The sequence below is a fragment of the Cryptotermes secundus genome, unplaced genomic scaffold (assembly GCF_002891405.2).
Source record: "Cryptotermes secundus unplaced genomic scaffold, Csec_1.0 scaffold497, whole genome shotgun sequence".
Lineage (NCBI taxonomy): Eukaryota > Metazoa > Arthropoda > Insecta > Blattodea > Kalotermitidae > Cryptotermes > Cryptotermes secundus.
The window spans coordinates 18,858-43,835 of NW_019730587.1; the positions used below are offsets into that span (position 1 = coordinate 18,858).

Here is a 24,978-nt window from a genome sequence, read left to right on the forward strand (position 1 = left end):
AACTCCGAGCACTCCTGGGGTCAACCACCGCCCTGCGGCTCGAGATACTACTAACCCCCGGTACCGCAGTCTCCATCTAATGTGACACGTCTACCGGGAGGTCTCGGCCGTACGTTCCAGCGCCTCTACGACTCCAAGTGTTCCAGTCCATCAACGATCTGTCGCACCCAGGCACCAGAGAAACAGCGAAGCTGGTCGCACAGTGATTCGTGTGGCCAGGCGTGCAGTAGGATTGCCGCACCTGGGCACGTGCTTGCCAGTCCTGTCAGTGCTCCAAAGTCTCCCGTCACACAGTCACTCCACTGGGTGACTTTACACCGCTGGCAGCCCGTTTTCTGCACATCCATATCGACCTTGTGGGACCCCTTCCAATGATGTTTTTTCTACTATGAAGATTATAGGTGCTAGATGGTAGGATGATAAATTAATAAGAAACAATTTAGAAGGAAGTGGTCATAGCCTAATTGAGGTACTACACCAGGATTGGGCTGGAGGGACTGAGGAAAATCATGGAAGACCTTAGTGAGAACAGACGGTGTCCCCACCAAGATTCAAAACAAGGACCTCCTAACTTGCAAGCATTACCTCTAGACCAACCTGTCTGGTGACATTATGCAAAATCTATCATTCTTCTTTCAAACTTAATAATTTATAAACAATTTATTCTTATTCAAGTGATATAAATACTGTTAAAGCAAGACACAAGATGTACTGTACTGCACTACACAACCAGTTAAGTAACAGCAAGACATTCTTATATACTTTGTAGCAGATCTCAGATATTTCCAGTGACTGTTAGAGGGAAGTTCTGATCAGTTATGAAATTTAAACTTTCTTGGAACATAACTGTTTCATAAATTGAGGAGTAATCTGTTGTCAGATTAGTAAGTCTTATCATTAAAAAGTAATACAAATGGTACTCACAACCATCCATCTCTTGAGAAGGTTTCTTGGTTGCTTCATTATTTCCAGAAGTATGTGTTTCATCTGCCAATACAGAATTAACATATGCATGATGCAACGTTATCACTGCAACTTACAGCCTTATTTGACAAGAATTCAAGAGTCCTATAACACGCCCCACAGTTGTTTGGAAATATCATACATCATAAGTGGAAGCCTGTAGGGTAGTAGTATAGCAAAGCATAAACATACCACTAGTCAGTTGTCAATCAACACTTATTAAAAATTTTGCTAATTCATTATGGCAGCTGAAGAGTGTATTCAGATATATATAAGAAGTGGGATAAGAACAACACTTACCAAAGATGCATGGATAAACAAAGACAGAAAGTAAACATTTATGCTCTTTATATTTCATAACATGTTACATAAATTCATAAAAATCATTATTATGTATGGCAACAGCTGGGTGCCTACATGTTTCCCCCTTGTACAAGAACACACTCATGATATATATATATCTGTAATAGTCTTTACATCTGAAAGTATGATTTGTTAGATGTAAAAAAAATTAAATTCGCTTAGTAGGGGGTGGAGTCCAGCTGGGTCCACTAGGCATGGCAGCCGCTGATTGGCCTACTGTACCTGTCCCGGGTGATTATGATGATAGAGAATTTTGTGGAATTAAGATTGGCAGGGGAAACCGAAGTATTCGGAGAAAATCCGCCCCAGTGCCACTTTGTTCACAACAAATCAAACTTGACAAGACCCGGGATCTAACCTGGGCCGCCACAGTGGGAAGCCAAGGACTAACCACTTGAGCTATGACCCGGCCTTTGTTAGATGTAACTGGTAGGTCAATGACACTTCATTACAATGTTCCTGCTTACAGTGGTAACAAGTTATTTATGGAACCAAGTGACTACTATGAAGCCCCCATAAACAAAGTCCTACATTTCATTTCAAGTGGAGGATTAATAAAGGGTTAACTGAAAGGGGAAGCACAACAGATAATTGAAGATCGCAGTAACTCACCCCTCATATATTCATTCATGCATACAGTGGTATGCAGTGGTACAGTGCATACAAACTGAACACAAACAGTGTCATTAGGTTGCGCATACAAAAATTTCTCTGCTTAATCTGGTAGAAATCCTCTCTTTATGGTAGAATACTATAAAGGTTTTCATATTTTGTTTATTTATTGTTTATTTAATGACAGTGCCAGCAGTTTAGAAACAAGTGCTGAAATGTAGGATAATTATTGATAAATAGGAAAGGATGTGAAGCGAACTGATCATGGTTTACATCAAGGTGCTGTCACAGCTTCAGCCTGGAAGAACAAGAAGGAAAACCCCACAGAAATCTTGAATCAGGATAATTGGTGTCCAGGCAAAGATTTGAAATGTGCACCTTCTGACTAAGAGTTAAAAATGTTACCATCTGAGCCAACTTGATCAGTCACTATATGGAAATTATGTGCATTTGTAACGAAATCTCATAATAATGAACATTATGAAAATAACAGAAAGCTTGTCTGTGTTTTACTTTTGTATAAACATGCCTGTTACATTCTCCTTACATGGACAAGTAAAGTAGTTCCTATGCACCATGCCATGAAGACAGATGGCTGAAGTGGAGATAGTGTTCTATGCATTCTGTATCTCACCACTAGACTCTGAGTGGTTACCTGCACCCTAGAGAGAGAGCCCCTTGTATCTAATGAATAACAAGATGGGTGGATGGGCATAACAGTCAAGAGAGGAATCCCCCTGTCTCTCTGAGATCCATTCTTTTGACATGCGACACCTTACACCATACAATTCATTTAGCTTGATATTCAGAACTCTCTTACTTAATTCAACTTTGTGATGGTACAGTTCTCTGAATGTAGGACAGTTCAACAGAGACCTTCTTGAATATACAAACACAAAGAGATCTATGCACATGGGAAGAATCATGTTGCCTGACCTGTGTGGAATTCTTGTACCATCTAGACTGTTCCAGAAACTGTTCAGCTAACGTCAAGGGCTCAGGTGGTCCCAGAACTTGTGATAATATTCCAGAAGGGTGGCAAGCCTCTATCAGTAGCTGTAAATCCCTTGTTACTGTAAATTCTGTTCAGTTCAGTATCTCAGAGGGTAGTTGAAATCAGAGGTGAGGCCACTCAGTGAGCAGTAGAGCTGCAACGAAGTAACATGTAAACCAACAACAGATAACAGAAGCATAAGAAGTTACAAACAGTGTTACAGTAACTGCTCCATGAATTTATAATCGCTAGAGTAGGTGTCAGATGTCGGATTGAAGATCAATCCAGCATTGCAAGCAATTCTGGAAAAGTTAAATAAGTTGATAGCCGGTCAAGAAGAACTCAAATAGGTCATAAGAGCCAGCCAACATAAATTGATGGCTGGCCATGAATAACTCAGAAGTAAGTCAGCGCCAGCCATGACAAACTTGCTGACAGCTAAGAAGAGTTTAGAAAGGACATGAGCGCTGGCCAGGACTGACTCAAGGGCCTCCATGAGGACCTTGACATCAGGATCCAAGGAACATGAATCGATATATAGGCGATGAAGTCCTTGGTAGAAGCCAAACAGCAGGAGTTAAAATCACAACCAGCAAATGTCAAAGCCACATTGGAGGCGTGGAAATTTAGCACACATAGCAGCCAGAGCAAAGAGGACAAAGCTGCCGAAGTTTGAAGGATCTATATCCTGAACTCGGTTTCATTGCCAGGCTGAGGCCATGGCCGAGCAGTCTAACTGGAGAGATCGGGAGAACGTCACACAGTGGCCATCTTGAAATGGCAGGCCTTCGATATCCCACATAGCGTCCCTACACACACAAGGTACGAAGTTATCATTGAGGCACTTAAGGACCACTATGGGGGCCACCAACTGGCTGTGGTGTACAATTCCCACCCAAAATCTAACATTCAACTTTGTGGCGAGTCTTTGCAAAAAAAAAAAAACCGCCAATGTTGAGCATTTGTCCCACCGTGCCCTTGTAGGCTACCCCAGTACTTCACCTGTAGGCAGTCAGCATATAATTTGTCTACAAGATAAGGGACCTAGAGGAGTGAAGTTTCCTCTCTTCATGGGTGGTGAGAGAACCTTGGGAGACCATAAGACTAGAGACATCAAGACGGCGCACAGTAAGGACCAGAGGGTGGATCGGGGGATAAATTGCAGAACTGTGAAATCCATATCCTGACAGTATGGGAGCATCAGCAATATTAGTAGACATTGCCAACGGGATTGCCTAGAAGGTCGACCTGGACCTGAGAAAGGAGCAGAGAATGATGCCAAGAAGGCTCTGGGGCCATCTCTCCAGCCACCTTGTCACACACTCAGGAAGGGTGGTGACAGCCTAAATTCTAAAGGCTGCATATGAACAAATCATGTCTCACAATCACTGACACCGAGGCATTAGTGACATTCGCCATGTGAGACATCATTACAGAACTGCCCAACAGGGAACTGATCCAGCTGATGGTGTCAGGAAAACCCTCCCCATCTTGAGAGAAGCATTGATAGAGTTGAACATATGGCGCCGCCGCTGACAACTTGGGTGTACGCCGCAAAATCACCGATGAGTTCATCATGGGGCTGGATGTCTTGCGCCAACGACGAGTCCGTTTATTTGTGGCACTGTGTGCTGCGATGGGTCTAGGAAGAGATGCCATTATGGCGCTTCAGGCCGTGGTCACTCCCCCTCCTACGCCACGCAGAAGCGAGGTAGTACCGACTCTGTGGGACAGCGTGAATGTAAGATTCGCTGCAGGCGATGGCTAGCTTAGCTGTATTGAGTTCCAAGCCTGTCCAACGAGTTGGTATGCCCTGGGCAAGGCCGCAGGTTCAACCCCCAAGGGAGTTGTCTATTAGAAAGGTTGAAGATCGCCGGTAGGCGGAAGAACACTAAAAGAGGCGCGCCCTTCACAGGGCCACGGTGGGTAGATTTACCACTGTAAGGAGAGATGAGCGGGACAACAGCAGCGTCTGGCCGATTATACATAGAAGGAAGGCTGGCCTACGTCCAAAGCGCATTAACACCATTCGCATGAGCAGTCACAGATGCAACAGGGAGGCGACTTCGGTGCCTACAGGCTTCTAGGGACAAGCAGCCTTAAGCGTGAGATAGGACATGCCATAGTTCAGGCGGTTAGTTGCCGACTTCCCACTGTGACGGACCAAGTTCAATCCAGGTCATGTGGGATTTGTGAACAAAGTGGCACTGGGGCAGTTTTTCTCCAAGTACTTCAGTTTTCCTAACCAATCCTCATTCCACCAAATACTCCAAACTCATCTTACACCTGGGGCTGGTAAAAAGAGTTCAATTTGTGGCCAATGTACCTAGTGGATTCAGTCTCACCTGCTCAATGAAAATAAAAAGGCTGGAGTAATGTAACATGATGCCTGAAAGTCATAATCTTTGAGTCACAAACGTTTCAGAGATGCCAATTCCTAGGCAACGTCAAGCAACAATCCCGGCAGCCACATATGTGCACAACAGTTGAGGAACTGTTGGGGCCACTTTCTTTTCTGCCACTTTGGTACAAAGCTGCAAATAGATGGCCTTCAGCCTACAGAGGTGTCACCATTGTCAGAAACTGAAATCTAGCAATGTGTTTATGGCTACAGACAGAGCTAACAAGCAAACTAACACAACAGATTATGAAATGATAGCGCATACTTGTATAACATGTAATTATTTGTAAACAAGATGCTTTAGTGTCCAACCAATCTAATTACCAATACGAACTTCATGTCTATTGAAATATCTAGGGACAATATTTCAGGATTGTAGGGAATGTTGCGTTGATACAGTCATTGGACCTGAACACGATTTTAGTGAATGCTAGACTCTTGTGTTGGAATGGAATAGTGGAAAGTGCTGCAAAGTCTGCATTATGCCTTCATCCATTGACTGAATTTGGTCATAATGTAGTCTGCATGATGTGTGCTACTTTAAAACAAATTAGTATAGCTGTGTGAGTTAGAATTTTTGGGGGCGAATTGAGAAAGAAATTTCTCGATCTCGACTCAAAAGTTCATTTTCCAGTCTCAAACTCCAATAATTTTCTGATACTTGCTTTTGCTTTGCATTGGGGTTCGATGTCCAATGGTATTGATATCATATTCACTCAAATTGAAGATCTGCGTTTCCCCCCTTTTTTAATTGCAAAACTACCTGTTCTTTATTTTATATGCTAAATATATATATGACGATTCCAGTCATTAATACTGTAGCGTGTCCGTGCCATAACTCATGCTATCGCGTTATGAGAGCAGCAAGCGAGAAAGTGAGAGGCAGATGAATGTTTGCAGGTCAGAAGCCACGAGATGCCATGAGATTGCTCGAAGTACCCCATTGGGTGGAAAAGGCTGTAATTCACCAGTTTATGTCAGAAGATTCCAAGTATCCCGCCATAAAAATGGTAGATCATGCCAAGAGAAGTCGTATTAGTGTGAATGGGAATATTGTTTAAAAATATAAGGCACTACAGTTATGATTTTTACTTCAAGATTATGATGATTAAACATGCAAAACAAATAAACATCTGTGAAACAGGAATAAAATACAGAACTTTCTAAGGCAAACATCCAAAATTTAAACAAAGAAATGGGAAAGTTATACCAGTTCTATACGAACACTGTCATCTTTGCAGATTCAAAGACAGAATTAAATGTCAGTTTCATGCAACATTGTTAAACTCAACAAGTGACAAAAGTGTAAGTCCAGCACAGAGTGTACTTGGTATACCACACGTGTAAAATCCGCTATCTTAAATATCAGGCAATGAGATTATGCCTGTGACTATACTGTTGATGAAGCTGGCAGACTATGTGAAAGTGGGATGGGATCAGATGTCAGATTAAGTTATGGATGACTAAATGCAGGAGGGGGGACTGGTTACAAGTTGGGTGGAACTTAAGACTAAGAGGATTATCAAGAAAGCAGAGACTGCTTGTGATAGATGCATTTAACAGTCATATAATATTGAATGTCAGATCTGTAATTCGTGCAGTGGTCACACTTGGGGGGGGGGGGGATGACCACAACTACACAATCTAGAGAAGAAGATATTTAAGGATCATTTGAAACAGTGCTAACTGGATGGTTCTATGCAGGAGGCCATATTGTGACATTAGTGGGACAATAAAGCCCAATGTAGAACTGGTAATGGATCTCTCCAGAAATGATAATCAAATGATTTTAAAAAGTGCTGTATATCTGATGAAAGGGACAGAAGAGAGGATGAGAAAATGAAGTTGGGAATATTAGCAGTAAATAGGAGAGAGTGAGTACTATATGTGAGAAGCTGGAAGTTATTAAGACACTGAATCTGAGGCAAGTGACAGAAATGGCAAGTAGAATGAAATAGGCAAAGCTGAATAAAGGTGATTTCAAGAAGGAAACTAGCTTAATTTTATGTATCACATGTTTTCTACTATTTATTTTCTTTCACATATTTTGAGTATGAGAACAAAATTAGTTCATAAAATTATATTCTTTATGCAGACATGTTTCCTTGTGCAAGACTTGTCTCACATCTGGAATCACTTTCAATTTTGGTAAATATGGCAGCACACTGAAAAAGTGGCTAGTGTTATAAATTGATAACATCAAAATATTCATCTACTGGAGCTCATTCTCATCTCGATTCTCGAAGTTTTTCCAAATTCTTTTCTCAATCTGAAAATATCATTCTTCAACGTGCCTACAAAGCACATTCCAAAATTGAGAAAGACCTAATGAGTTAAAGAGGTGGAGTCATATACATGTGACTATGAATTGAAATGTCATATTTTAGCAACAATAATCACATTGAAGAACTGCAATTTCTATTTTTTAGCTCATTATATAGACTAGAATTCACACTTCAGCAAAGTCCTGACATGACCAATGAAGAAAAAGAAAAATTATTCCTTGAAATACGTACTAATTAGAATATCCTTGAATTTCACGTTGAATGCTGTAACTGCTGACAGTTTTGATGCAACTAAAAAGGGGTGTCAACTTGAAGCTTATTTCTTGATAAATGAATAGTAGAGTATGCCTCTGTAATTGTTACATATACTGAAGAACAACTGTAGTTTCAACTTCACAGCATAATTACATACAGCATATCTTCTGGTGTTGAAGCACATATTTAAAAACTAAATGATGGGTAATAAAAGATATATAAAATCCTAAGACAGTTAATTAGAAGAGAACGCACCCAAAAGCAATACATACAACTGCATGAAAGAAAATGTAAATCACCAAGATATGAAGATTCTTACAGATAATACAACATGTCACACGGGCTGGCTGTCACATACTAAAAGCCACAAGTATATTTTCCAAATATTGTGTTAGTATTAGTTTTGTATAGCAATTTTGGAGAACTGTAATTATATACATAGGGCCTCTTAATACTGGTGTATTACAACAGCATTATGAACAATCAAGCCTAGAAAGAAAAGTGTGATATTCAGTTGCAAACGTTTTAGTGTGTGATTTGAGTTTCTCACAGTCGTGAACATTACGAATATGCCACAGGCATCATATCCTAGATAAGCATATATGTTTCACAGGAATTTTCTGCCTCCATCTTCTGGCTACAGCAGGGTTCCCCAAAACTTCGACACTTATTTGCCAAACTACCGTGTCATATCCAAAATGATTATAATATTAAACATTTTTTTTTGTAATTTACAGGTATTTTAAATATAAAATTATATATGAAATGTATTCAATTTTGCCTATATGAGTTCTCATAAAGATTTGCCAAAAGCCAATTCAATTATGAGAACGACAGTCACTGCATGACATCAGGCCTCAGTATATGGCACAGTTTTCCTAGAGCAACTACATCATATTAAATAAAAACTGCATTCTCTACATTATGTACATAGCAAAAGATTATCAGAGCATGCATGGCTGGGGAATGAAATCCTGCATGCAAAAGTGCTGTCCATGCACAGATGTCTACCAAACTTGAAGTGTCTTACCCAGGTTAAATGCAGAAGGCCTGACTGGACAAATTATGAAAATTAGATCTCCATTTTAAATATGTGAAAGGACAGGGAAATATATTAAACACAATAAGCCAGGTATATGACATCTAGCTTCAAATATTTAGAGATTACTAGATAATATAATCTCGAAGTATTCATGCAGACACAAAAAAAAAGAGGAAGGGGAAACTTTTACTCTCATTCACACAAGTATAAAATGACAAGATCATAAAATTATCATACTGAAACTATATTTGAGTATACTTGCAGTTTTAAATTCCACTGTCATCAGTTTGGATGTATTTACTACATTATTATTAGATTGGAAGACTAAAGTCTGTTTCAATAAAATTCATAAGAATTTTCATAAATATTTCTACGAAAATCCAAGTGTTACCTAAACTGCTTACAAAATGGTTTGTCCAGTCATGCTCTTCTTTTCAGTGCACAAAAACTTATCTCGGGAAGTTGTAATTCAAACTGACATATGTAATTAAGCAACACATTCAGATTCCAAGCGTGTGATTTCCAGTACAGTCTTTTACAGTGCATATGGCAGATTTTCTCTATGCTACCACATGCCATTGACAGAACTGTTAGCTTTTCACTTTGTATTTTTCCACTGATAAGAAAATAAAATTGGGGTATTCCACGTAAATAAAATGAACATACTACTTTATGTGAATGGAACAGAGAGTTCAACGTACCCCCATTTACGCCTCGTCTCCAAGGTAGGGAAACCTCAGCTACTGTGGGTGCATCATCGTAATCAATGGTAGGTTTTGAATACTGCTTGATCAGACGGGCTTTCCGGGGATTGGAACCCGGGAGGCTAGTTATTTGGGTCAACACACTTGCCTCTGGTGTTCCGCCAGCTAATCCCAGAGATTGACACAACAAGCAAAAACCAAAACTCAGCACTCAACTTTGTTCCTCACCATATTCTAGCAAGCACAGCAGTTAGTACACTGGGGATTATACACACACTCTAATATTATTAGGTTCTGTGGCACAAACATTTAGAATCAAATAAATTCTTTAATGTTTTTGTACCATTTGATAAATTCTTCATAGATATAATTCTGATAACACATAAAACATGTTTGTTTACCAAATTATTGTTAATATTTAAACACAATGTTTAAGCTGGGATATTGGAAACTACTGGCATACTGACATTTATAATGCCCCTATTTTCTATTTTGTCTAATGCTCAACAGATTACACTGCAGTAATTAAGCATGGCAAAGACAACTGTGGTATACTGAGGTAGCTTAAGATCTCCAGATGTAAGTATCTTGTTACCTAATGAGACATCAGGTAAGCAATAAATTGTATTCAGAACCTAAACACAATTCATCATGATGAAATTAATACATGTGCTTATTACTGCTACAGAAGTGCTCTGAACTTCAACCTCATTTGAAGAGATACTGAACTTCCTGTATGCAGGGATTCAGATGTGTATGGTTGAAGGAGATAAGTACATGAACATTATCTCTTGGCTGTCAAACCACAACTAAATGTCAAAAGAAATTCACTATCACAGTTTGTGTCTCCATCTTAATGGAAATGTAGAACTTTATAACTGAATCAAACGCACTAAATTTTGAGTCCTTTCAAGATGGTTGGCCCTTTGACAAAAAAAGAAAATCATGTATGAGGGCTTGTTGAAATTTTATGCAGTAGTAATGAAGTTAACATAAGTGACGCTCATAGTGAATTTGACACAAGTCATGAAGAAAGAATAAGTGATAAAGAATATGCACAATATTAAAGGGTTTTGTGAGCAGAAAATGACAGTGAAATGTACAGTGTGGATGATGCTGAGTGCTGAGCCTTCATTCAAGGGCGCAGTATGTAAATAGACAGTTAGAAACTGTCATGTTTTCTGTTAAGAAAGTAGTGATGGACATAAATGTGAATGAAATTATTCATTCTGCTGCCTCTTACATTCATGGATGCAACCTGAAGACTAAGCAGGAGTGGACATGTGGAGGATTTCACATGAAATGAACTGTATTCAATTCAATTTCACAACCATCATATATAAACTAGCCATTAAATCATATTTCAATCATGATCAATTTTTGGAAGCTTCTATTTTTGTTGAAATTATTACATTGGACAAGTCTGAATCCATTTTGAAATTCTTGCAGTTTGTGGATCATGACTTGGAATGCACGCAACTTTCATGGATAGAGGGTGTCACATGGTCAGAGCAACAGATTCCCACGACCTTTAATCTCGGTTTTCTAGACCGGAGCCGCTATATCTTTGACATAACTACTCACTTATCCTCACGAGGCTGAGTGAACCCCGTTCCTGACCCACTACAGTAAGAAAATCTGGTAGTGCCAGGAATCGAACCCGGGACCTCTGGATCTATAGCCTGGAACTCTGACCACTAGACCACAGAGGCGGTCTGGGAAACAGATATCATGATGGTGATACTTGCAGTATAATCACTAATTCACACAGTTTCATTGACACAAGTTGTGTGAGTATCCCAACTGTAGTTAATGGGCAGTAGCTATATGATCAGTACAGTGTCCACAAGACAACAAAACGAACAGACCATGTAGTAGTATGCAAAATTTGAATCCATTATTCAAGTTCAATGTGAATTTAGACATCAGTACAGAGTGAGATCACCTGATGACAAGAGCATCAAGAGATGGTACAAGAAATTTAGAGAGATTGTCAGTGTATAAAAAAGTCATTCTACTGTGCAGCCTTAGAAATCTGATGAAGATATGGATCATTCTAGGTAGGCTTTCATGTGAAATCTGAAGAAGTGAAGTCAATCTCCCAAGGAAATGCAGAGTTACAGATGCTGCAAATGACTGTCCACAGAATTCTTCGAAGAGCCTACATCTAAAGCCACTCAAAATAGAGGTAATCCAGAAACTTACAGCATGTGTAAACAGCTCAGAGTGCAGTTTACAGCACACATTTGTGTACAAACTTTGGAACACAATAATTTAAGTCATACTGTCTTGACTGTTGAGGCAAAATTTCAGAACTCTGTCATGACACACTGTGTCATGTGGGGCAGTTAGCCCCCAAAGATCATTTATAACATGAATGGGATAATTCTAAAGTCAACGTGTGGCACATACTGACACATGAAAGAGTCATGAGCCAGTTTTTAATCTACTTTTCTTATTTTGAAAAAATGATAGTAGGCTTATGTGATCTCCATACTGTCTGTGTATCCCCTCATATTTATTTCTGAATGCCTTATCCAATCATTATGAAACTTGGTACATACATCATTGCACCTCAGCCCATCACAACGGAATATTTCATAAATTCCTCCCATCAGTCTGTTGGACATGTTATTTTCTATGCTGTCTATGTCATATCAACAAAAGTAGGTGATTAGTTCTCCCCAGAACTTCTTCTTCCTTCATGAGAACAGCATTACAAGCAATTTACTCCTAAACATGCCTGAAAATTGTGCTTTTCCACAGCCCAACAGTCTTACTGCTCACTGGATGATGACCTGTTCCATTTTGCCCACATTATTCTCATACAGTCTGTGAATGTTTGAACTGAATTTCCCAGACTGATTAATAAGAAGAGAAGGACCAACAACATGGCCACCCTTATTCTTCCAATTTTATGCCTGACTTTTTTCTTTGGGGAAATGTGAGAGATCAGGTACACAGCAAAAAAGTGATTACACTGGATGAAGTCAAAGCATGGATCATATCAGAAACTGCAATGTTACAAAGCATCTAGACAATGGTGGAGTATAGGTGGGATGTATGCAGAGTCACAGATGATGCTCACTGTGAAATGTTTTGCAACTAACAACTTCTCTGCTAGTGTAAAATAAACTGTTTTGATTGATGGATAAAACACTGCACACAACACCATCTTATCTGTTTTCATTCCTAAGCTACAGGTACCTGAAATTCCGGTAATTCTTTTTGGTAAACCCTGTATCAAATTTTAACAAATACACTTAGCATATAAATTCTGGTACGTTCATTTTCTTCTGTATAATTATCTTGAAAACAAAAATTCTTACAGAAAAATTACTGGGCGTGTTTCAGTTTTCTCTACAATGTTTATTCTAAACATTTTTTCTTCTTATCAAAATTTACTAAATTTGCACAAGATAGGCTCCAAGTCTGTTATTTCTGTTCTATGTGAACCAAAAACTGGCATGGTTTATCAAATTTTCGTTAAATTCCCCAGTTAATTAATTCGCTTAGTGGGGGTGGAGTCCTGCTAGATCCAATCGGCATGGCAGCCACTGATTGGCCTATTGTACCTGCCGCAGGTGATTATGATGATGGAGAATTTGGTGGAATGAAGATTGGCAGGGGAAACCAAAGTACTTGGAGAAAACCCGCCCCAGTGCCACTTTGTCCACCACAAATCCCACTTGACCAGACCCGGGATGGAACCTGGGCCGTCACGGTGGGAAGCCAGCGGCTAATCACTTGACCTATGGCGCAGCCTAAATTCCCCAATATCAAATGTCATGAGAATTTGGTCTATAATTCCAGAATTTTCATGTGTACAAATGGACAGAATGGGCGATTTTAGTAGGCACTCTTCAAGAACAGAAATATGCCTAAAATTCAGAACCATACCTTATCAAAACAGAAGGGAAAAAAGATAGAGAAAATTGTTCAAAAGAATCTTGATTTTTAAGTACTGTAATGCACTGCAGGAAAAGATGTGTCACCTGAAATTCAGACTTGACCTTGTTAAGGGCAATAGTTCGAAGGTGTAAGAAAAAGCTTCCACACGCCATAAAAATTTTTGCAAAGTGGTTCTATGAAACACGTTTAATTGCAAAAGTCCTGCCCACTGTGAACAAGATAAGATTTTGGAACAAATGTGCTGTCTGTACATGGCACCATAATTTCTATAGGACATCGTTACATGGTACACAGATTGTGAAATTTTCCTTTGTTTTGAAATTGTTCCAAGGTATTCCACACCAGACTGAACTGCTGAAGTGGCAAGTTCAAGGGTTAATTTAATATGCAAAAGATTTTATTGCAAAGAGACATACTTCTATTCCATGCTAAATTAATCAATTTCTTGGTTAAAGACACACAAAATGGTACAGACAACTGCTGGACCAAGACTACAATTATGTAATTCCCATCAAACATAAAAACTCCACTGAGTCACACACACTGAAAACAATCCATATCAGAACTGAAACTTCCTGCTTAGGACATGCTATAAAAATACAATACAGAAGAATATTAACAACACAGCCAATTAAAAACAAATATCAGCATATATACGAGTAATTCCTATTACTTCACATATGTATTAATGCAATGTACAGAAGATTAACACAGATAATAAAAGGGCATGAATAAAAAACTTTCTTGGGCTTGCCAAATCCCCACACAGATATTAGTAAATATCAAAAACAGCTTTGCCCTGTAGCTGAGTGCACAAAGAAAGCACAGGCCTGATAGTTATAGTCTTTTCTATCCCTGCCTGTGTGACAGCCAATAGTATATACATAAGGTAACATTCAGAGGTAACATCTAAAACTACATTATGGAAGGATTCCATATCATGTGCAGCCTATAATTTTAAAACCACAAAAAGTCTTGTATGGAATGTGAGCCTTATTTGTGATGCAAAAATGGAAGAAATGTATGCTGAAAACCACTGTGGCCATCTTACAACGCTTGCCTCTGCACCTTCTAACTTTCAACTCACATACAGTGAACTTAACACTTTGTGAAGTCATAACAGAGGAAAAGGAGATGGAAAACAAAATAAGCTGATGGAATTCCACACAAAGATGTTCATCAGACTTTGTGTTACTGGTAAAATAATGCACACAATAATACTTTACTTGTGATGTTAATAGTGGAAGCAGAAGTGGAACAAGTACAAAATGGCTAGACAGTGTCAAATGAGACCTGTAAATTCTCTGAGTCCATGTATGGAAGGAAAATGTGCTGGGTAGGAACAAATGGAGGAGCACTGCTGAGGTGGTCAAGGCCTGCAAGGGGCCATATTACCACAGAAGAACAGTGAAGCAGTACAATAATCTCAATCCATAATATAGGAGTTATTTGCACAATGATAATAAGAATAACACAAAGTTAAACAAGTTCGTTTTCAGTATATGCAACAAACGTTGTATGCTATGTAAAGAAAGGTTATTTTTAAGAAAATATGACATATGAGAAACATAAAAAGCTGCACATTATGTACAAAAGTATTTCAATATTATATAAATAACTGAAAAACTGCAGAGAGTATCCACTCAATAATAAACACAATTCAAACATCTACTAAAAACCACAAGCAAACTCCAGTATATATACACAACTTCTCCAGGAAACAAGTTCTCAAGCAAATTCAGTACGAATACTGTGGGAAGGTGGATGTGCAGAAAGATAATGCAGCTTTTGGCACAGAATCGATAGTGCTCTGAAAGATTCAGTGGTGTTCAGAAAGCATCAGTCCATTTGCTCAGGAACATGTGTTTCTTGATCACTTTCAGCACACCGTAGCCACCTTCCCAGAGCAGACATACTGTAAATTGGGGACAATAAACTTAAAAGCATCAAGGCAAGACAGGTGACAGCAACAATACAAGAGCACTCACGTGAAGTCCTGGCTGTGAATGTGATGGCACTGTCCCAGTCTTCCTTGCTAGTAGACTTGGTGCCATCTCCATCATTCTCTGACTCCTGAAGAACCTCATTGATGTAATCTGAAGAGATTGAACACATCACAATTCAAAGAGCGTGTAACAGAGTGCCCTGAGGAACACTGTACTGTGTAGTCAGTTTCTGTTTATGTTAACTGACAGCATTATATCAATGGACGAATTATCACAAATCTATATCATTATTGACTATTCACTTACAACATTAAGGTTATTCAACAAACAAACCAACAGTGTAAACATAACTGTCTATCATGAATTAAATATGAAATCCAATAAGATAATTGATATTAGTACATAGAGAAACAGAGACAGATGAAAATCATATATACAGCACTGTGTATTTTGGTGCAATGAGATACTTAAATAAAAACAAAAATTATTCATAAGATTAACATCTTCTGGGATGTCACACAGTGTAGTTTGGTAGATACTTAATGACAGTTTGCATCTTCAGGGTAAATAAACGTTCATCCTGAAGATGGAAAGAGTATTTACATCTGAAACACTGTCACCTACATACTAAACTATATAGCATCACATCCCAGAATATCATAATATTCACTGTCATGAGAACCTCATATCTCACTAACAACTGTCATGTAGTACTGATTTTAAAAGATAAGAGGTAAAGGAGGAAAATTAAAGGTTCTCTTCCAAATTCTCACTTTTAACAGTAGCGTAGTTTGTGTAATAACCATCTGGCCGCGCCATAGCTCAAGCGGTTAGTCGCTGGCTTCCCACCGCGGTGGCCCAGATTTGATCCCGGGTCTGATCAAGTGGGATTTGTGGTGGACAAAGTGGCACTGGGGCAGGTTTTCTCTGAGTACTTCGGTTTCCCCTACCAATCTTCATTCCAGCAATTTCTCCATCATCATAATCACCCGGGACAGGCTACAATAGGCCAATCAGTGGCCGCTGTGCAGAGTGGACCCAGTTGGACTCCACCCCCCACTATGGGAATTAAAAAAAATTGTGTAATAACCAACGGGTAGTCTAACCTCTGATTTTTTGTATCAGTTAAAACATAATACTCGATATTTACCATGAGAAAATTGTTTTGCTGAACCATTCTGTGTGATTCCTGGGAAACTAACATGATTTTGTTTCCCATCCTGTAAAAAGAAATGACAAAGAAAATTGCTTGCATCATAAAAACCTCAACTGCTTCCAGTTTAATAGCCAATTAATTTATGAAAGTGCTAAATTATTAATATTTATATCAAAGCAATCTAAACTGCTGTTCCCAATTTATTATCTGAGTAATTTATATCAATTTAAAATTATTTGCATCGAAACCATCTCAGTTTTGTCTCCAGTTTATTATTTAACCAACTATTTATGAAAATTATAAATTATGGAACCTCAACTGTTCTTTCCAGTTTATTATTTAACAAATTATTTTATACACAATTTACATATAAATACTAAATTATTCAGGTCTCTATATCTCTGTGAAAAATACATTCATTTCATTATTTACTGCTTACATAATGATGCCACTGGTCGCTCACATAGTGTCAAATTGTAGCATTATTAGTGGTTAACAAATTAGGAAGGATACAGATGGAAGCGGTCATGGCCATATTTTATGGTATTATCCACACATCTGATTGGGTAAATTTACTTACTTACTTACTCATTGAGCTGAGCCCTTCTGGAGGAGCCGCCAATTCTGCAGCTACTCAAGAATTTCCCAGCATTTTATGGAACCCAAAGGTTCATTACCGTGTTCACAAGAGCCCTCCACTGGTCCCTATCCTGAGCCAGATTTATCCAATCCATACCATCCCATCCTATCTCTCTAAGATCCATTCTAATATTGAAGAAAGCAGTCTTCTGGGATTTGGCACCGTGTATATGTGGTGTTAACCGACGTTTCGGAGGAACGTATCGCCCCCATCTTCACGGTAGAAGAAAAAGTATAAGAAATCTGCAAGCGACAACACCGTGAGAAACGGTAAAGCAGACTCTAATATTGTCCACCCACCTATGCCTTGGTCTTCCCTGTGGTCTCTTTCCTTATGGCTTTCCCACCAATATCCTATACGCATTGCTCGTCTCTCCCATTCGTGCTACATGACATGCCCACCTCATCCTCCTTGACTTGATCATTCTAATTATACTTGGAGAAGAGTACAAGTTATGAAGCTCCTCATTATGCAGTTTTCTCCAACCTCCTGTCACTTCATCTCTCTTTGGTCCAAATATTCTCTGCAACACCCTATTCTCAAACACCCTCAGTCTATGTTCCTCCCTTAATGTCAGAGACCAAGTTTCAAACCCATACAGAACTTCATGGACCTATGCACTCTACAAATCATTCTACTGAATTACATGTAAAGTCTTGTCTTCACTCAGCATTGCTTGGGAGTTACTCTGCTTCGGTGCTCACATCCTAACAGGATGGCAGCTGGCTCACAACTAATTACTTTACTGCTAAATTGCTACTAGCCCTTGCCAGCAGAGGGATTCTTGGTTCCATGGGACTCAGGACCATATTTTACTCTCTGACAGTTCTGTCCTTGTTATATAGCCTCAGGTCAAACCACACAGAAAACCCCGCCTACAACATCTTCCACTGATGAACATGTATCTGCTGCCATGGATAAGTGTTTATTGAGGCGTAAACCGGTAGTGGGCGATTTCTTCTGGCCCCGTTATTCTGGCTTTCAGGTGGCATGTCACAATATGTATTGCCAAACACTGTCATTTCCATGTCATAGCAGGATGGCGGTAAAAGTGGTGATTTTTTAAAAGCAAACATTTTATAACACTTCTATTTGCTGATGATCACATGATCTTAACTGCATCAGAGAACTCTCTCCAGCAATCCCTGCATCACTTATCTGTTCTTGCCTCAAGTACAAATTGACTATTTTTACTTCAAAGACAAAAATCTTAAGCAATTAAAGTAAAAGCATCTATATAGACAAAAAATCAAATGAGGAATGAATAGATCACACAGAAACTAATTTTTTTGGGCTACAGGAAAAAATAAATGAATGTCAACAAAATTATCCTGAACACATCCTAAGAATGCCACCTAACCAGATTCTTCAGAAGCTGTTTGATTATCACCCAGAAGGAAGAAAGAAAAGAAGGTGACCACTGAAGAAATGGAGATACCAGTCAACTAATCCTGGGGTCAGAATAGGCCAAAGCCTTGCAGGATGAGGAGGATGAGGATGTACTTGGGAGTACTTATGAGATCAGTACTTGCCTTGCCTAACCTCTTGCTTCGTTTATGATGGTGCTTCCTTTCACCAACCATACGCCGTATATTCATATGCATGCGGTAATTGACAGGTTGTGTAGAGAGGTCTCGGTCGTTTACTGCATGTCGACTGTAGCTCAACCTCCGGTGCTGTATAATTATAAAAATACCAATAATTCATTAGTCAAATAAATTATATGTACTTTCAGTATATACTTAATGGTCATATGAAATGATGAATGTAATTAGTTGCACGTGCAGCCAATACATATCATTTCTTCTGGCTCCGTTATTCCAGTTTTCAGGCGGCATGTCACAATATGTATTGCCAAAACATTCTCTGGATACATAATACTGGATAAGGAGCTCTCTCACAACGTTAACAGTAATAGCACAAAATTCCCTCTCACACCAAAATTGTACATAATGAACAAGCTATCAGGTATGAACTACCTATTAAATCAATTGCACACTTATCCAGTAACCAAAAGAGCAAAACAAACAGAGAGGTAATAATTGTTGTAAATTTTATTGATATTTTTCAATGGGTTAAAAATAAAAGAACAAAATATGAACTGCTAGAATTTAAAAGTTATGATACCTTTCTCTGACCAATGACTCACTCCCAGCAACAGGCCACTGTCTTGTGCCATTCTGTTTCATGTGAATGTTCTGACCAGGAAACTGAAAGAGCACTTTGCACAAACATACTTCTCTTACCCTGCGATAGGGTTTACACAGCTCTTCTGCAAGTAAATGATGGATCCTGGCATCTGTCAAGTCCTTTTTGGATGGGTTGTACTCCAACTCCTGCATGTCTATGTTCCAGGTGCTTGAGTCCAATTGGCTGAAACTAGTGCTGCAAGTATACAATTCACATTATTTCAGTTCTGCTTCTCTGTTAAATAAACCAGCAAAATCTTTATGAGTGTTACAGACTTACAGACTTTCAGCACACCTACATTTCTGTATGAAAACACCAAAACATAATTTTAATAATTTCAACTCTCTAGATACAGAATATAATTTTCAATTAAAATTGTATATATGTTACTGTTAAAGCGTATAATTCCATTTTTTTTTCACAGAATATCTAGGTATTTCATGCAGTAACTAAGTGAGTAATGTATGATCTTTATTTACTGTGATATGTTTTGGTCATACATGACCATCATCAGGCAGGAATATGTATAGTTATTGAAATGCTGATATGGATTCTTATCGGTGCAACGCATTGTATTAAATATTAATATAAAAACTTTGCCTCAGATTAGTGTATAGTTAAAAATAGCAAACACATGATTAAGAATAAAAATAAAAAATAGAATAAAGGTGTACTATTTATAAAATGTTGAAATATTATTATAACATATAAAGGTATGTTAGAAGTATATAAAGGTATTAACAACTATACATAGGGTTAGGGTTCTGTAGGCCAACTAAATCTTATTTGGGGGGGGGCAGTATCCTGTTACAGTGTAGAATTAGGCATCTAGTTGTGTAGGTCTTGTTGCAGACATTGTATGTAATATGAGGCCCAGAGACAAGTTTCCAATGATGTACAAGTTTTGATGGTATGTGGGCATTTCGTATGGTATTCCCACGCTATGTATCCTGTATAAACTTGCAATGTGGCATATGTTTTTTATGTGGGAGTATACACGTTCGGTGTGTATGGTGTGTTCTACACTGTGCGGTGGTTTTGCTATTTGCCATTTTTAACTAGACAGTAACCTGAGGCAAAGTTTTTATGTTAATATTTAATACGATGCATTGCACCAATAAGGATCCATATCAGTAGTTCAATAACTATATGTATTGCTGCCTGATGATGGTTGTGCATGACTGAAACATGTCGCAGTAAATAAAGATTTAAATGTAATGCTGAAATATTTGTTGTGATGATGGTAGCAAAGTTCCTACATACTGTCACGTGCTGGGTGTATAACGTGACAAATAACTTCACGTCGTATTGGATATAGCGAATTTTATTTCACACTCGCTCTTACAATCACACCATTTACAATCTCACAATTACTGCCATCAGCAGTATCACAAATACTAGACTGCAATTAACTGGTTACTCTGGCTCAATCCTCACTGTCTAATCACTCACTACTAACTGACTGACTGACTCTTGACTAACTCGTAACTAACTCTTGAATAGTGTTTGCTGCTCCCTATTTAGCCTCGTTATGGACAACACAGAAAACAGTTACATAACAGGCACCACTGTTGTGTAACGTCGTGTCTGCCGATAGCCTAGCAATGCTGTTGGGTGTTGTTTACTGCTGCACAGCAACTGCAGCAATAATTGCCTGGTGCCGCAGCTCCTCTGCCACGTCACCGCGGGAAAGGGGGGTGTCCACCGAGCGTTGCACACTAATGGACAGAGTGGGGGTATGTGACGTCACTCGCGAGATCACAGAGTTCACGCGACCCCCACCTCCGGCTATGCCATCCATGTCACAATATTATACAGTACAATGAATGTCAGAAGAGGGTACTGTACCCTATGGGTGGCTCTGCCAGTGACTCAGGATCATGAGGAACAAACCACAGCTGCACTAACCTGCCATTAAGTGTACCACTCAGATTTCCATTGATGTTGCCTGTAGTATAATTGCGAAAGATGGCCGACATGGATTCAGTACCGGAGATGTTACCAATAGTAGATGCATTTCTTCGCATGTATTCCATTGCATCTTTCATTGCTAGTTTTGAGTATGTCTCCAGGATTTTAGGTTCTGCTCCCCGATGGTCTCTCAGCAACAATGGACGGATGAACTTGTTGTCAAATCTCTTGAACCTGAAAATTTTGAATTATCCCACTGAAATTTCAAGTTCATGCATTTAGTCCAGTACTGAACTGAACTTGACCATAAAACAAGTTCTATGTACATTCTTGCATTTAACTCTACTGGGCTGAACAAATTTACTGCGTAAAAGATATAGAGATAAATTTGCAAGAGTGTGGTAGAGACAGAAAAAACTGATACCAATGAACTCCAAAATGAATATTTGGAAAACTGAAAAATTCTACAGAAAAATGATTAGAAACCTTTCACCATTTTGTTATAATTCAACTAAACCATGAAAGCTTAAATGAGATACAAGTTAAAATAAGTTACAGATGAAATCAGCACCCTTCCGTCAATTTGTCTGTTCATCCATCCATTCATTATATAATACACAGTATTCATCCATCTATCCATCATCTTCTGTACTGCTGACACTAATAACAACAGAGGATAAACATAAATATAAAACCTGTGTGATTTCAGGATTGAAAACTTGGAAAATGTATTAATTTTGCTGTCACATGCACAAAGAAAATTGTTTCCACACTGACAAGGAAAACATGGGAGGGAACCATGGTAACAATGAGTACTGTTATACACTAAGCAACCACTGAGCTACTTTATAATTTAATACAAGCACTTATATTTTAGTGAGAGGCACGGCAGTACACATATGGTCATGGAAAACAGTTGTTCTGCTTAACATTGTCATGTAAGCTTCTGAAGCACCTGATTTTCTTTGTGAAGATGAAGGTGAGAGGTGATGACTAATTATGGAGCAAGGCTTAAATGATAGGGGAGAATAAAGACATAAGTTATCACTTTTACTTTCAAAACCACAGGAAGCCTGGACTTCCCCATCTAATAAATTACCCATAACTGTTATTACAGAATATGCAGTCTTCACATATTTTGCAGTAATCGTGGTAACAAAGTAGTGTTGCTCACTCGACAGCTATTGTCAACAAAGTGAAAATCTAGGCTCAATTTATCCCTGCAGTAACTGCATGGAGGCCATTTCTCACCGTATATTACTGCTCATTTTCAAAGCCTTGTAACAGTTTTGAAACTATAACAACATTAATATTATGTTACCAGATATCCTCATATAATAATTAAAACAGTGAAAAAGAATTATTTATTACTGTATACAAAGAAAATGGATAACATCAGTTTTCTAAACAGTTTATGCACAGATCAACACATGCCTATTTCTGGCACTTGCAACTCAATCTCATCACACTGTTGCAGCTTCAACCACATTTGAGACACTGATCTTCTATATCCATGCTATTTTGGGAGGGGTGTCCAGTTGTAGGCTCATCAGCTCTAGTAACATTTTGTTATGTCTTCAGAGTTCTGCATAGATTGGTGGAACTGTATATCTCTGTTGCATCTGCAGCTTTACCATTTAGCATGCAATGTTTTGCAAAAAAGTCCATTTTCTTGATGCCTTAGTCAATTTTATGATTGGCCTTGCAAATACAATGAGCACTGATTACAGCCACATTTAGAAAAAAAAAAAAACTACAGGCCAACGCCTCATATCCCATACCAACAGCATCATCATGATGCATGACTGTCTCAGCAAGTCATGGAAGCCTCTCATCTGTTCCCTAAAAAATCCCCTGGGACATGATTCCAGATCCACAAGGCTATACAGGCCATGACCGACTAACATAGCAACCCCCCCCCCAGCTTAAGGGTTAGTGCCCTCCCTTTAACCTTGACTTTCTCTCCCCCGACACAATATCATATACAAAACCCTGCTTCTGTCCCAGCCCCTTTCCCCCCTCACTCCACTGATTTCCCATGTAGACTTGGCCCCCCTCCCTTCACTGCACTCACATAGCTGTGTGTATTTCCCACACCAGTCTACTTGTACCGGTTCTCACAGTCTCTTTGCTTGCAGATTTCTTATTTTTCCTTCTACCCTGAAAATGGAGGCGATACGGTCCTCCGAAACGTCGGTTAACACCACATATACACGGTGCCACATCCCAGAAGAGTGCTTTCTTCATAGCCCCAAAAAAGGTTTCTCCATTTTGGAACAAAACAAAACCAGAGCGCAGTCTTCTTGAAATCTGAACACTGATAAAATTTCTCTCCTCTGCTTATTCAGTAAAAATTCTTTTGGTATGATTTATTTTTACGAAGCATACCAACATATGTAAGCCGTTCTTTGAGTAGATTTTCAGTGAGGGGCATGCTGATGAACACTTGCCGCCTGTAATATCTGTTTTCGTCCCACAGACCGGTTCAACTAATCACATTACAGTAGTACGAGTATGTCCACAGTTCTTTGGGCTCAGTACTGAAGCTTTGTCCTATGCCACTTCATCTCCTCACCTTCTTCTAAATAACAGTCTGCAGTTTGGTCCTAATTCTCGTCGTCGTCGTCATCATCATCATCATCATCATCATCAGATCCCTGTCGCTTGGAAGCTGCATGATGATCACTTTCTGAGACATGGTCTACTTGTCATTATCAGAAATACTTCATTGCTAAGTTCACTCAGCCATTTCAGCACTACATTAAGATCCTTTCTGCACTTTCTGTTTCTTAGGTGGGGAATTTCCCAAAACCAGAAACCTTTCAGCTGCAGAGAGTAACTGAAATACCTAACAGGATACCAGCTTGGTGTTACTGGTGTCTGGATTTTGACCATCATCTGCTATTCTAGTGAACACAATGTTTCAGAATCTGCATCTCTTCTATCCTCTGTTGGGTCTCTTATGAAGAGCTAACCTCAGTCACTGGACAACCTGTGTCTCTCTGGTCTGGTAAATTGCTGCTGGCCCTCACCAGCACAGTCAGTTTTGTTTCTGAGTCCCGTTAGTTTACTGTGTTTTGGGACAACCTGTATCAGTACAACTATAGCCGTATGTATACCTGAGACCATGGTGTGTCAATGCAAGTTAAGAGGAAAGTGTACAATAAATATTGTGATTATGCACATAAGGACCTGAAATTAACATAGAAAGGGAAGTATAAATTAAATGTAACAAACATAGCCAACAAACAAAACCCATGAATTAATGGTAATTATTGACTTACAAATAATTGTTTTATTTATTTGTTTATTTATTTACAGGATACCTCCATATGAAATTTTACAAGCCTGGCTCCAGTTGTTCATTAGTTATCGCCATGAGACCAAGTGCTTAAAAACTTTTTTCCATGACTGATGTTTTATTTTATATTCCACAAAAATATTAGATCAACAAAAGTTGTGTACTTTTTAAAAAATTAAGTGGTATTAGTGTTGTTCCAAGCACATAAATGTGTGTGTCTCATCATGATATTATTATTAAATGTAAGAAACAAAAAACCACGACGTTTCGGAGACTGGATCTGTCTCCGTCTTCAGGTGGATA

At 38.8% G+C, this 24,978-nt stretch overlaps 1 protein-coding gene across 5 annotated transcripts in view; it reads right to left on the minus strand.

The window, feature by feature from the left end:
* The window catches only part of LOC111866361 (sodium/hydrogen exchanger 3), a 212,844-nt gene that overhangs the window by 9,122 nt on the left and 178,744 nt on the right, over positions 1-24,978 (minus strand). For 3 of the 5 annotated variants that reach the window (XM_023855231.2, XM_023855229.2, XM_033752222.1), the window contains 7 exons: positions 21,372-21,608; positions 19,511-19,658; positions 18,806-18,949; positions 16,628-16,697; positions 15,520-15,627; positions 9,617-9,784; positions 925-987 (listed from right to left, as the gene is read on the minus strand). In XM_023855231.2, coding sequence (XP_023710999.1) covers positions 925-987; positions 9,617-9,784; positions 15,520-15,627; positions 16,628-16,697; positions 18,806-18,949; positions 19,511-19,658; positions 21,372-21,608 — 938 coding nt within the window. The remainder of the gene's footprint in view (positions 1-924; positions 988-9,616; positions 9,785-15,519; positions 15,628-16,627; positions 16,698-18,805; positions 18,950-19,510; positions 19,659-21,371; positions 21,609-24,978) is intronic. The other 2 variants (XM_023855230.2, XM_023855232.2) reach the window with 2 other exon arrangements.